The following is a 14,885-nucleotide window of genomic DNA, read 5'->3' as shown; positions in this document are numbered from 1 at the left end:
GACAGGCAACCTTTCAGCATTTGCTTGACTAACTGTAAAAGCATTACAGGGACCTTGACAGGCTTAAGAGGTGGGCCTGTGCGAACCGCATGAAGTTCAACAAGGCCAAGGGCAAGGTCCTGCACAGGGGTTTGGGCAATCCCAAGCACAACTACAAGCTGGGAAGAGAATGGATTGAGAGCAGCCCTGAGGAGAAGGACTTGAGGGTATTGATTGATGAGAAGCTCAACATGAGCCGGCAGTGTGCGCTTGCAGCCCAGAAAGCCAACCGTGTCCTGGGCTGCATCAAAAGAAGTGTGACCAGCAGGTCGAGGGAGGTGATCCTGCCCCTCTACTCTGCTCTTGTGAGGCCCCACCTGGAGTACTGCGTCCAGCTCTGGGGCCCCAAACATAAGAAAGACATGGAATGAGTCCAGAGGAGGCCACAAAGATGATCGGAAGGCTCTGGGGAGACCTTCTAGCAGCCTTCCAGTACCTAAAGGGGCCTACAGGAAAGCTGGAGAGGGACTGTTTATGGGGGAGTGTAGTGACAGGACAAGGGGTAAAGGGTTTAAGCTGAAGGAGGGTCGATTTAGATTAGAAGTTAGAAAGAAATTCTTTACTGTTAGAGTGGGGAGGCACTGGCACAGGTTGCCCAGAGAGGTTGTGGATGCCCCCTCCCTGGAAGTGTTCAAGGCCAGGTTGGATGGGGCTTTGAGCAACGTGGTCTAGTGGAGGGTGTCCCTGCCCATGGCAGGGGGGTTGGAACTAGGTGATCTTTAAGGCCCCTTCCAACCCAAACCAGTCCAGGATTCTATGATTCTATAGAATCATAGAATCAATTCCATGATACTGTAAAAAAGAAAAAAAATGGAGCAGCTATCATGGACACTAGCATAGTAAGGTATTTCTGCACATTAAGGAAACAATTTAAAAATATAAGCTCTTTTCTTGGGAAAGTCTTTTTTTTTTTTTTTTTTTTTTCACTGCTCAACTTTTTCTCTGCTTTTTTAAATAACTGTCATAGTTTAACCCCAGCAGATAACTGAGCACCACACAGCTGCTCACTCACCTCTCCCCCCCAAGGAGATGGGGAGGAAAATGAAAAAAATACCTTGTGGGTTGAGATAAAGACAGTTTAATAGGATAACAAAGGAAGAGAATAAAAACAAGAACAAGAATAAGAAACCAAGTGATGCACAAATGCAATTGCTCACCACCCACTGGGAAAAAAAAAAAAAAAAAAACCACCAAACCAAAAACAACCCAATGCCCAGTCTGTTCCCAAGCAGCAATCCTGCCTCCAGCTTCCCCAGCTATACCCGGAGCACAACGTTCTATGGCAGGGAATATCCCTGTGGGCAGTCGGGGTCAACTGTCCTGGCTGTGCTTTCCCAGCTGCTTGTGCACCTGGCAGGGCGTGACAAGCTGAAAAGTCCTCGACTTGGTGTAGGCACTACAACTACCTAGCAACAACTAAAAACATCAGTGTGTTATCAGCATTAACTCTGTCTCAGCTGAAACCAGGACAATAACTGTTTTCCAATAAATGTTCAGTTACCTTCTATTCTTATCTATTCTTTTTACATTCCAGGTGTTTATAGCTATTTTTTATAACTAATGGATCATTTACTACACCATCTCAAAAACTTTAGCATACAACTAAGAGGAACAAAAAAAAAGGACACAGGAATTAACAATAAAATTGCCTAATGGAAAATGTATTTGATAAAAAAGACTGAGACATCTTAAGAGCTAATTTTGGCCTGTAAAACAAAGAAAAGTTATTTGCACAAAATTATTATATGTTTCTAAGCAGAGCCAGATTCTTGCTATAGTATCAAGTTAGAAAAATATGTAAACATGGAGACTATATATCATTTATCACCACAATGTAAAGATTCCACTTCTCTGTTCCCAGTTAACTGATTTCTCCCTGAAATCAATGCAAGGGTGAAAAGACACATGTAGTATCTCAGGCAACAGAACTGAATTCTCTTGCACAAATCAGAATTTTGGCCATACAGGTAACTTCTTGTCTGAGATAGGCTTCCCACATAATTTCTCTTTTGAAGTCAATTTGTTCTGCGTTATCTTCATAATCACCTAATGCACCTTCTGATTCTTGATGACACACAAGCCATCACATGCCGAAGATAACAACCCTCTCTAAAGAGAACAAGAGGAGGAAACAAATGGAAGTAAGCATAGCAAAAATCCAGAATGTTTTATGTCTTCCAGCTTCCTGTAATCTCCAAAGTAAAACCATGTAGTTGTTTAAAAGAACTAAACTGCACCTGATATTTTTACTTTCTATCAGAAATACTAAAAGGAGGAGAGGGATGTTTTCCTCAATATGAAGCAATGGATACTTTCGTAGGCACAACAGGAAACAAGATGTAAAGCATCACTCCATTCTTCCCCTCTATCTACCTAACACATCAGCTGTCACATCATCAGTGTTTGGCAAGGTATCTTCCTCTCTTCTGCGTTCTTCCTGCTCCTCAAATTGAAGTTACAATTCCAGTCCAGGGTACTCCATGAAGACTTCCTATTTTTCTAAATTACGGCACTTTTACATCACTCTTAAATGCTTTTACAAGCTCTGAGAGTATAGAAGGAGCAGTACTGCAGCATGTCACCCACAGCGCAGAATGGCAACTAACTAGTGCAGATCTCAAGGAAGAGTACAGGGACAAGGGCTGCTCTCAAAGGATGCCTGTGTGTGTCCTTACAGCAGCACAAAACCAGCTGTTTAACATGTACGTCTTAGAGAGCTGCATCAACCAGAAATGCTGCATAAACTAAATGAAGTGTATCAGTGAAGTGCATCTATTCAGAAAGACAGATGATTTAGTTTAATTAGATAAGATCTGATTTTGTTCATCATTCATGTGAACTTAGCTCAGGGTCAAAAAAGAGAGAAAAGCTGGTGTAACATTTGAGAAGCTGTCAAGAATCCCACTGATTATTTTCAGCCCCATAATTTCTTTCAGCTCTAGTAAGAAAGCTAAAGTTGCCTGCAAAAGCTTTGTTCTCCAGAGCATTCTCAAAGTATTTGCTACTACAAGCAGTCACTTAAAAGCTGTATAGATATCTGTTGTATTCTATTTCTTACCCATGGAAGCCACCAGCATGTAGCGAAACTAAATATCTTAAATGTGTGCTTCAAATGATAGACAATTTAAGAGAGAGTTAACGTGGAACATACTGTGATGAGCAGTTATGGTATTTAAACCTGAAGTAATTCTCTAACTAAGGACTCTGGTAACAGTAGAGCCACAAAGGTGCAGAAAGCTTTACCATATACAAAATTCTCATGTGCTAAGTTCGTACCAGTCCATAAAGAAAAAAACAGGACTTGTCATAGCCATGTTCATTATAAATCCAGATGCTGCATTCCCTGAGATAACAGAAAAATAGGTACTGTAAAAGGTGAATGTACATGACAAAGGCTAAAATTCAAAAGCTCAAAACCAGCCCCAAGGGGATGAAAAGAGGAGCCAGCAATGAATAACAAACATCCTGACAAATATAATCTAGCATATTACATGCTGCTGAATTCTCTGGCCTATACATACCTCAGAAAAATTCTAAAACATACCTAGGAAAGTATTATCAGACACACTCCAATAATGTTTTACTGTCCCGTGTTTGTTTATTACAGTTTTGTTTCCAAATCTTGTAATTGAAAACCCTACCCTTTTCTTTTTTGTAAATCAGTTCATTTTTTATATTTAAGCATGTCTGGTGCTAAGACTTATTGCAGATAACCACAGAGCACAACGTTTGCCCAAAAGCAACACATTTGGATTAAAAAAGGTCTGACACAGGACAAGTTTGGGAGGATCAGGAGCTGAGATCTTTTTCTCGCCAAGCTACAAGCATTTGCCAAGTGCCAGCTATTAAGGAAAATCTTTATTAGGCCGACATCAAAGCTCTTCTGATAAAGAACAGCTTTTGCTTCAAGTAATCCACGTCACAGCAATTTTATGTTATTTAATTCTACTGCTGCTTTACCTAGCAGCTCAAAACTACCTGAACTCATATACGCCAAGAGAAGGTCTTCTCTGCAAAGCGTTAATACGCTGCTGAAGCAAGGTTTGTGCGCAGTGCAATGGGTGAAGCCGGGTTCCCTACAACACCTATTGTTGCTCAGATTTGGTAAGTTCAGTATGAACTTACTTTGGATATATAGAAGGTCTCCTTCAGTGTGACACCTTATTTTCATAAATATAATATATTTACCCACAAGGTATTAATATCATTGATAAAGTCACAGGAACTGTTTTGTTAGATCAGAACTGTACCCTAGACCAGTGTCCTGCCTGGCAACGATCAGGAACTTGCGTTTCAGAAGAAGAAATTCCTCATTTCAAATTCTGATTCCTGTCTTTGGAAAAACAAGTCACGTTAACGAACGTTGTGTTTCAACATCTTCCACTCTCCTCCTCAAGTTCACTTCCACAGTGATACTGCTGGTAGGCAGTCTACTCATACTGCAAGTGGTTTCGAAGTTCTTCAATAAAATGGTCACTAAAAAAAAAAACAACCCTCAAAGTCTTTTAGTGGTGCAGCCAAATAACTGATGAAACTTCTCAAAAATGTAATAGCAAGTAATTTCAAAAACGTATCTTCCTCTGAGATTTATGACAAGCTTTGCCGTGCTACAGACAGTTTCTGTAAGGGTACGTGGAATGCGAGAGCATTTGGTTTGTCAAGTCATCTCATTAAAGATTCTTCAGTATAAAAGAAATAAGAAGGAAAGTGGTATATTAAACACACATAGACACACAAAAATTGCCGAATGAGCAGGTGGTAACAAAGACAACAGAGAAGAGCAGAGCTCTTCAGGCCATTAAAGGAGCTGCCGAGGATGCCACCCTCAAGCCAAATCAACCTGAGCTTTGTCACCAGTAAGATGGGGAAAACATGATGATCCTGAGCTTTATGACATATTTGAGGGGTGTATGGGACAGTGCAAAACTTTTTATGGAGTATCAGCAGGGGCTTGTGGGATTATGCAAAACTTACTACAGGATGTTCACAGAATTGGCCAAAGGCAGGAAAAGGAGGGATCGGGGTGGATCTAGGGGGACACGTAGGAAAATGGGGAGGAGGGCACTTCACGGAGACCGCTGGATGCAGCAGCTCCCATAACATTCTTAGGCTTATTTTTAAAAAATCCAGTCTACAGATTGCTCATGGGAATAGTAAAATAACTGAACTTAAAAGGAAAAGGATGAATTTTATTATATGTAAAATACTGTCAAAACATCAAAGAAAATGTTGAAAAAATTATACTTCTCTGCACTGCGATAGTACTCTTACAGATATTACTTTTAACATTTAAAATTTATTAAAAAGCAACTTTTAAAAGAATTGCGGAGAAGTAAAATACAATTTACGGAATGGTACTGCAAGTAGCTTATCATACAATTAATGCGATCTTCTGCACAGCTAAGGAGAAATCTGTGCTGCTGTTTTGCCTGCTAGGCAGCCTTCTGAACATCTTTTACCATACCAATCGCATTACGACTTGTCTGTGATGATACTATTTACCAAATGAACGGTGAAGGAGTGTCTCATCACAATGGTATTTAACACGCTACTCTGAATTCTATCTTGCTTTGCATTTAGTTCAAAATGATGACTAGTTCAAGCTCTCACTTACTTATTTCTCTTTTTTATCTCCATTCTGCAATAGCAGCTGTTACCATTGCAGACTCCACATTCTAGCTGACAGCTCCACTGTGAGATGTGCTGGCAAAGTGTTCTTAATCAGGAATAACTTCTTGACTTTGGACAGTTAATTTTGAGGAAAAAAAAATCATCTAATAAGGTTTTACTTTTGAGTCTTGCTGAGTGGTTTTGTCTAATTTTTTTAATAGTGAAACTATGAAGTTAGACGAACTGAGACACCACACCAGTATGGGAACACTTGGGCCACAGGACTGAAGTTTAATAAAGACCAGTAATTTCAACTTATCACTTAGCTCATAGAATAAGGCATGTGTATCCTTGTTTGTCCATCATACGAGCATGCACAACTGTGCCCTGAAGACAGCTGGAAAGAAGGATTTAATGATAGAAAAATACTGTCAACAGCAGAGTCATCTGCCATGGAAAATACTCTCAATCACCTGCTCTTCCCAGTTTTCATCCTGTGGCCACTTTAAAATATCTTCCCATTTAAACATTTCAATTTCTAGAACAGTAATTAAATGCATTATTATTCAGTTTCTCTTAACGCTAACCTGCTTGGAAGCAGATGTTTCCCATGTCTGTTTGGTACAGAAAGACCAATATGACAGGTGGGTATTTGCTTAAATGACCTTAGAGCAGCCTGACTGATGGCAATCAGCAAACTGGCAGGTAGCTGCGCCTTTTGCTTGCAATACACTTGTCCCTGGCAGAAAGATGTCTGCCGTTATACCTGCACAGCGAGACAAACGTCTCTAATTATCATTGTGATGGTGTTAAGATATCACATCCCTTTGCCTGCCTAAAATACAGGCATTAAGTTCAGTTTCTTAACTGCCAGGTGTCTGGTGTGCTCGGGTTTTGTGAATGGGGAGGAGTTTGTGCAATCTAACTTTCTGAATGACAGCTATTTCCACAGAAAATAGTGAAATTAAAGTTTGTATTTGTCATGGAAAAAAGAACTATTAAAATGTACAAAATATGCTCTTCCACTTGAATTTTGTGCGTATGCAGCTTAAGGTGACGTACCTAATCCAGGCAAACAATAAAAGCAGGCATTGAATAAGCCTTCCTAAGGAAAGCATGCTGACGGATGATTAAACTACACTGATGCAGTCTCTGGGACAGTATGTGTAATTTCATCATTATACTGAGTTAGGAAAAAAATTGTCTTGTACATTTCTGATGCCAGTAAACGGCAGGAGCCAGCACAGCACCACACCGCACCGCACAGCTAGCAAGCCCGTTTCCAGGCAATCCGTGTGGGTACCAGCCGAGAGCAGGCCGCCTCGCAGGCCCCACGCTCGGCGGGCAGGCAGCACAGCCGGCTCCCCACGGCCACGCACCGCAGGCACCGCCCGCCCCCCGCCGCGGCCCGATGAGGCAGAGGGGAGCCAGGCCCGGGCAGTGCCGCGCCGTGCCCTCGGCGGGCCCGTAACCGCGGCCCTAGCCGGCCAGGGAGCCGCCCGCACTGCCGCACGCTCCCCCAGGCCTCAGCTGCCCCAGGCCCCCGGGGCGGGAAGCCGCGGCAGGCCCAGGCCCCGCCCCCGCCCCGCCGCAGCGGCCGGGCCCGGCGCAGCTTCCGGGGGAGCCGGTGGCCGTTCCGGGCGGCGGCGGCGTTAGCGCCATGAAGGTGACGCGGCAGAAGCACGCCAAGAAGAACATGGGCTTCTACAAGCACAACTTCCACTTCCGCGAGCCCTTTCAGGTGCTGCTGGACGGCACCTTCTGCCAGGCCGCGCTCCGCAACAAGATCCAGATCCGGGAGCAGCTGCCCGGGTACCTGGACGGCGCCACGCAGCTCTGCACCACCCGGTAAGGCCGCGGGGCAGCCCCTGCGCATGTCCGGGGCGGGGGGGGGGGGGCTGAGACCACGGGGGAGCGAGCCGCAGTGCGCATGCTCGGGGGGTGTGTCCAGTAGTGGGAGCCTGCGAGCCGCAGTGCGCATGCGCGCGGCCCCTCCCCTCAGGCACATGCGGCGGTGGGGTGGGGGGTGTGGGCCCTGGCGCCGAGGGCGGTAGTTGTGGGGAGGGGGTGGTGCTGTGGGTGTGGTTACCGTGCAGAAGGACAGGAGGGCCTTTCAGCAGCACCTGCCTTTCCGAAGGCGGCAGAAACTGTTGAGGGATGAGGGGTGATCCCGGTGTGTGAGGGACGTCTGGGCGGGCCTCTTCCCGCTCCCAGCGTCTTCTTGGCGAAGGGGGACCAACAGAGGCGAGCTCAGATCTCTGGGGCAGGGAGGGAATTGCTGTTGTCTGGAGTTGCAGCCTGCCAGTAGGGGATTGTTTCCAAAGTAGCTGTTCTCAAGAAAGAACAAGGCTGTGCTAGACAAAGGTGTGGAAGCAAAGCATGCACACGAAATATCTAAGTGGCCTTGAAGTTACCTTTGTTTTTACTTGGTTTTGTATGTTGCATATGATAAAATCTCCCTCACTTGGATTACTACAAAGACAGAATAGCCAACTGCCCATCATGGAGGCAAGTTCTGAAAACATCAGGAAGATGTATACCCTAGGCTACAAAAATTAAACGCTGAGCCATCTTGCAAAGCATACAGAACTGGCCTGCAGTTCTAAACAGTAGAAAGTATTGAGTCTTGACCTTACCTGTGAAAGGTTCGGGAATCACTTTGATCCAAACTGTATTCCAGTCATGTCTAAATGTCACTTCTTGCATCCTTCTCTCAGCAATACCTAGTGGTCTTTTTGACCTGTTTTCACTTAGGGGAGCTGAATGGACTCGTTTTCTCTGCTGTCAAAATGCTAAGTTGGTGAGGTAGCACCTCAATGGCATGCCCAGAGCTTCCCTGAGGAAGTGAGCTGCCTCACTGTGAGAGTTTCCAAAAAGAACAGGCTCAAGTTTCCACAAAGACCATCCTCAAAGGCTAAACTTTGTTCTCTGGAAAGAAAAATAGTTTTATTTAATATCTTGCAGTTATTTTGGAGATAAGTGTAAACTAAATAAAAGTTCCGAAGTGGTTTTTAGCCTACTCACTTCTGATTGATCACCATGCAGCCATATCCTTGAACCTGTATTTGAGGCCCATACATTCCTACCACTGTCCACGTTTAATAGTGGCCGAAGTGGGTTAGGTTTCATCTCCTGTTCATTTCCGAGTGTCCAAGCTAGTGTCCACATAGACTGCTATGCTGTCCTGTGTGGGTGTCTGCTCCAGGTGCTCATTTCTAATTAGCTCATGTCAGCCTTTTGCTGTTGTAAAAGACATGTGATTATTTTCTCATTTAGAAATCACCGTTGCTTTTGCTTTTCAGATGTGTTCTAAAAGAGCTGGAATCACTGGGGAAAGCACTGTACGGAGCAAAATTAATTGCCCAAAGATTTCAAGTTCGAAACTGTTCTCACCACAAGGATCCTGTGAGTGGTTCGGTCTGTTTACTCTCCATGATTGAAGAAGGCAACCCTCATCACTACTTTATTGCCACACAGGTAAATGCTCATGGGAAATGTAACTCCATTTCATTTGAAGTGATCCTTTGATACCTAAGGATAAGGTAACCTACAGAAACCTCGATTATGAGTTTTTTAAATAGCTTGTGGGAGTTACTCTTAAATATATTTGCTAATTATGAAGTAGGGAGTCTTTTGTCTTACTTGAACAACTAGGTTCTTTACCACAGAAGGATATCATTTAGTTTAGCAGGAAGTGTGGAAAACATACTGACTACCTATTGACATGTAAGAAAACAACTGATGAATGTTAATTTGCGTATTGCTTGTGTGTGCATCCCCTACCCTGAACCGTGTTGCAAAGCAGTCTGAAAAGTAAAATTAAGTGTTAAACGACCATATAACTTCAATTTTAAGAAATTTTGGAGGTTTTAAGTAAAGAATAAAGGTAGAACTGTACCTATACAAATAAGAAAGGCAGTTTTTTTCTTAGGTCTTGTATTGGGACTGTATGTGTAAACTATATACACTATATATAAAATGGTTTAAAATAAAATTCTGTATACTTATGTAAGATGCAAGGAGTTTAAAAAGACTTGTTACAGAAGGAATTGTCTTGCTTCTTGTGAAGTGGTGTACTTCATATCAATGAACATTTTTTCCTCAAAAATGCATGTGTGCTTCTACATGCTTGAAAAAAGGAAACCTTAATAAATTTTCCATCGGAAGTACAGCTAATCAGAAGGAGAGAAATTGAAATTTAAATTGCTCTGAGAAGCGCTGCCAGGTATATCTGCTAGATTAAGTTTCTTATCTTTTTCATAATGTAATTTATCTTCATAGTTTTGATTTAAAAGTAGATGCATTTGAATTGCAAATACTGTTTAATCCCAAAATATTGACTAAAGTATTTAATTTTACAGGACCAGGATTTAGCAAACAAAGTGAAAAAGAAGGCTGGCGTTCCTCTCCTCTTTATTATTCAGAACACTATGGTGCTAGACAAACCTTCTCCTAAATCTTTGGCATTTGTTCAAAAGTTGCAGATGAATCAGCTTGTTCCAGAGCACCAAAAAGAAAGTATTGTACAGCTTAAAGAAAAAGAAGGACTAGCGAAGCAAGAAGGTGAAAAAAGAAGAAAACGGAAGAGGGCCGGCGGCCCCAACCCTCTCAGCTGTCTGAAGAAGAAAAAGAAGACAACACAAGAGGGTCAGGAGCCTTCTGCTGAAAAGAAGAAGAGAAGAAAAAGGAAGCGAAATAGGGTTAAAGCAGAAGCCCTGCAGTCGATGCAGAAGAATGAAGAAGAATAAACCCATCTTTGTAAACAATGCAGGACTTGACTTGAACATTGTTTGAACTTTGCAAAAAGAAAGATTAATATGCAGTCATGTGAAATCAAATTGTTAATATTAAAACTTATTTTTACGAGGTGGTACTGCTTATTACTGCATCTCAACATTTGCAGGTTATTGTCCTCATAATTTATTCTGTTGTTTAGTAATTGGTGTTTGTGACAAAATATTCAGGAACCCTCACATTTCATTATTCTCTCCAGCATCTCAATTCCTGCCAGAGAGTTCACGTGATCAGTAGCAATTTTTTAGAAATGCTTCTTGGGTTTCATCTGGGTTTCGGTGGGATACTAGACTTCTTTCTAAATCTAGGTTGCTATTCTTACTAAGACTAGTTTTGACAGTTGTTCTGTTACAGAATGTGGAATTGACCTAAAAGAGCATAGTATCTTACTTATTTGTATTATTTGAATACAGAAGTTAACTGTTTTGCAAAGTGAACGGACGCCCTCAAGAAGTCCCTTCCAGCCTAAAGTACGCTGTAAACTCCATGTGAGCTGATATATCTGTTGTTCATGATCTTTATTTATTAAGAAGATTGAAGGGCATGTGATTGTGTTGGTATTCCTGGCTTTATAATGGCATCTCTAGTGTGTTTGTATCTCTAGTTTATTCTTCCTTTTCAAATAGGAAGAAGGCAACTTGAAAACGCCGAATCACAGCACTGACTGACACCTCGTGCCATCACAGTATGGCACAACTGTGGAGGAGTCCTGAAGTACAGCCAGCTGTTGGTGATGGGACTCGGACCCTGTTGCACTTATTGCACTGTGCTGGCAGGTTGTGAACAGACTAGAACTGGGTTGGAGCAGGGAGCTGCCAGAGATTCTTCAAGGACCTGATTTTCTGTAGTAGCTCTTTCTGTACCTTGCATGTTTGGGGGCATTAGGACGCGGCAGTAAGTGGCTGAGGTGACGTAATGCAGAGGTGTGCAGTCTAGTACATGCTGTGGCATTGGTGTGCTGTAACAGTGTTCCCAGTCGTCTCTTCACAGACTTTTAACTTTTCTCGGTACATTTCTTAACCAAGATGTAATTCTTAGAAGGAAACCTTTCTGTTTCTTCATCTACGTGAGTTCAAGCTATGTTTTTTTAAACAATCCTTCAACCTCTGTATCATACGTTTGCAAAGTAGTTGTCATATGTGCATTGTCTGCACATGTTCTTGACTGGCTGGAGTACGTACACACCTATCGTGCATGGTGCTTTCTGTTGGCTTTTCAGATTCTAAGGAAAGTTGTTTCATGGAGTTTGAGAAAACAGCTTGAGTGATGGGAATTGGCCAATCTTAGTGGAAACTGCAGGGTCTTTCCCTAGAATCTGCAGACATTTCCTCCGGCCGGCACAGGAGAGGTGCCCCAGTGTGCTCTGTGCTGGCAGCACGCTGTGCTGCCACTGTACCCCAGGTCAGAGCCGTCCTCGCAACACGGCTGTTGGGAGTGGACTGTGCCTTCGTTGTTCCGTATGAGAGACCTCACGCACCTTGGGAACTGACCGCAAGAGATGGAATCAGCAAGGGTGCTGTACTCGAGGTGAAAGCTTTAATTAAAAATTAAAAACAGTCAGGCTCATCGTGATATTGTTCATACATTGATTGCTAATAGTGAGTCCTCAGGAGAAATTTAATAACTCCTCGAAATTCCTTAACGCAGCATATTTGTTCAATGTTTATTACCTTTCTCAAGCTGTCATACTCCCTTCTCCTTCACTTACTTCGGCGCAGTGCTGTGTTAACGTAGTTTTGCTTCCCATTCCCCCTTAAATACTGCTTGTATTTCTTCCCCCACCCCAAGCCCACCTGCAGAAACCGCTGCTATAAGTAATGCTTGGAGAGGACAGCAGAGATGGTTCATCTTCAAAATCTCATTCTGAGTCAAAAGTGCATTAAAAGCCAGGAACTTTGCTATAAATACTGTTCTTAAAAATCAAGCAGACACACCCTAATTATTTACAATAGCCCCTTCCAGTGCTGTTGAAACACAGAGCTTAAACACACCATTTTTTGAAGACTATAGAAAGAAAAAACCATAATTACTGCAAAACAAAAAGAATATTTTAACAGCCCTTTAATGACTCCCACCTGAAGAATTTAAAACAATATTTATCAGTGTTTCCTTAGTATTTTGTTAACACAAACTGAGTCATGGTGTTGCTATTGGGAAGAACTGGAATGAAAAGAGAGTGAGCTCTTGGGAGAAAAGCTGTAAAATTTGTCTGCAGCATAGCTGCAGCTCTCCTCCAGCGAGGTGAGTAACTTGCCATTCAGCTTTGGAACAGAGCTCCTGCCCAGGCAGCAAGCAGAGGCAATCAGACCATGTGGTGTTACCATTTTGAAATTTGGGAAAAAAACCCAAAAAACAACACCCTAATTTCCAAGTAAAACCAGGCCACCAGCCAAAGCTGAGAAGCTGTATTTATATCATTAGATCAGTTAGGCTGAGACCAGCCCAGCTGGCACGGACCAACTCTGTCCAGGCTGAGCTCCTAGTGCCCACTGCCATGGCTGCCTGCGGACAGCCCCTGTCCTGATTGTCAGCTGGGATAGTTTTCACAAGAAGATGGGAGGGAGCACAGCCAGGACAGCTGACCCAAACTAGCCAAAGGGGTATTCCATACCATGACGTCATGTTCCAGATATAAGGGGGGAGCTGGCCAGGGAGGAGGGGTCGCTGCTCAGGGACAGGCTGGGCATCGGGCTCCAGGTGGTGAGCAAATTGCGTTGTGTATCATGCGCTTTGTATATTCTAAGTCCTGTTGTTGTTATTTCCCTCTCGCTTTGCTGTCCCAGTAAACTGTTCTTATCCTAACTCATGGGGTTTGCCTTTGTCTTCCCATTCTCCTCCCCATCCCATGGAGGGGGGGGGAGGTGAGCAAGCGGCCACCTGGTGCTCAGCTGCTGGCTGGGGCTGAACCACAACAGTCCTTTCTGGCACCCAACGTAGGGCACAAAGGGTTGAGATAAGACAGATAACAAGCATGTTAAAACAAAGTTGTTATACGCATTTATTATATTAAACAGTCACTGGTCACCATGGTGTTTTGTTTGTTGATGTGGTTATGTAAACCTGTACTCACTGTTTGTATTCACTGTGGCACTGTTTATCACCTCTAGGAGAGGGGTCAGGATTCTCATTTTGCTGTACTGTGTAATATCAATTTATGATAACATCAGTGGTCATGAGGTTAAGCTGGTATTTGTATGTGGCATTGCTATTATGCCTGTACCTCGGACAACATCTCAGAATTGATTAATAATTGCACCCAATCTATGGGGAAGACAGGTGGGGATACTTTCTCCTGCTCTTTCACCTCCCCCTTTTCCTTCAGGCTGATTACAACAGCTTTTGAGAATTTTGAATACCTTGGGATGTTCAAGCCAGCATGTTCCTATTGCTCTGTCTCCTGAATGTGTTTCAGGTCTTGTTGAGGGTTACAAAAAGTTGTTTTAGGAATACCACCCAGAGATCTGCCCCGAGGCTGGATAGGCATGGGTGGCATGGCATGGGGGAGAGTATGGGCAAGTATCTAGAGACCTTCTCACCTCCAATGGTTTGGAACTTCAGTCCCAAACAAACAGCTACAAGACCCTGATAAAGGGATAGAATATTTGAAAGTAAAATGCTGTGGCTATTCCAAGGAGGCAGAACTTACCACTTTGGGTGGGCCCTGGCCAGTATCTACCAAACACTGCTGGATATTAGGCAGCACCCTCAGGGAGAAGAGAGGGAAAACAGAGCGACAGGCACTGTGGCTACCCTGACTCCAGTGACAGGCACTGCGGCTACTCAAACCCTGGTGACAGACACTGCAGCCAAACAAAAAAATGAACCTACGTCAGTATCAGTCACCCCTATACAGAAGAAATACACAAAAAAAATCAGTTTGCTTAGTAAGGGATGACGATTGCCCCATCCCTGGAAGTGTTCAAGGCCAGGCTGGATGGAGCTTTGGGCAACGTGGTCTAGTGGAGGCTGTCCCTGCCCATGGCAAGGGGTTTGGAATTAGATGATCTTTAAGGTCCCTTCCAAGCCAAACCATTCTATGATTCTGTGATGAACCAGGACCATCACGAGACCAGGAGGAACAGGCAGAACCAGAGGTAATCACCCAATTCCTGTCCCTGGGTGAGCTGCAAGATGTGCAAAAAGATTTCAGCTGCCATCCAGGTGAGCACATCGTTACCTGGCTGCTCCAATGCTGGGATAATGCAGCCAGTAGCTTGGAATTAGAAGGTAGGGAAGCCAAGCAGTCAGGATCCCTGTCTAGGGAAGAGGGCATTGACAAAACGATTGGAAAAAAGACACAAGTCCTCATCGCTGCAGGCAACTTCTCTCAGATGTGAGGGAAAGGTATCCCTTCAGTGAAGATGTTGTATGTCATCCAGGCAAGTGGACCACTATGGAGCAAGGTATCCAGTACCTGAGGGAATTAGCCGTGCTGGAGATGG

At 43.5% G+C, this 14,885-nt stretch overlaps 1 protein-coding gene across 1 annotated transcript; it reads left to right on the top strand.

Moving 5' to 3' along the window:
• The first annotated feature begins 6,992 nt into the window (after positions 1-6,992).
• Positions 6,993-13,427, top strand: UTP23 (UTP23 small subunit processome component). The gene is made up of 3 exons (XM_054818275.1): positions 6,993-7,497; positions 8,952-9,126; positions 10,011-13,427. The coding sequence occupies exons 1-3, from the start codon at positions 7,310-7,312 to the stop codon at positions 10,395-10,397; spliced, it is 750 nt and encodes a 249-aa protein (XP_054674250.1). The 5' UTR covers positions 6,993-7,309; the 3' UTR covers positions 10,398-13,427.
• The last annotated feature ends 1,458 nt before the right edge of the window (positions 13,428-14,885 follow it).

The sequence above is a fragment of the Grus americana genome, chromosome 2 (genome assembly GCF_028858705.1).
Source record: "Grus americana isolate bGruAme1 chromosome 2, bGruAme1.mat, whole genome shotgun sequence".
Taxonomy (NCBI): domain Eukaryota; kingdom Metazoa; phylum Chordata; class Aves; order Gruiformes; family Gruidae; genus Grus; species Grus americana.
This window is presented reverse-complemented; position numbering and strand designations above follow the sequence as displayed.

Bases quoted from the DNA above. Each gene is read 5' to 3' on its own strand.
- UTP23 (XM_054818275.1), top strand. From the start codon at position 7,310: ATGAAGGTGACGCGGCAGAAGCACGCCAAGAAGAACATGGGCTTCTAC. The intron at 7,498-8,951 runs GTAAGGCCGCGG...TTTGCTTTTCAG, and splicing joins ACGCAGCTCTGCACCACCCG to ATGTGTTCTAAAAGAGCTGG. The intron at 9,127-10,010 runs GTAAATGCTCAT...TTAATTTTACAG, and splicing joins ACTACTTTATTGCCACACAG to GACCAGGATTTAGCAAACAA.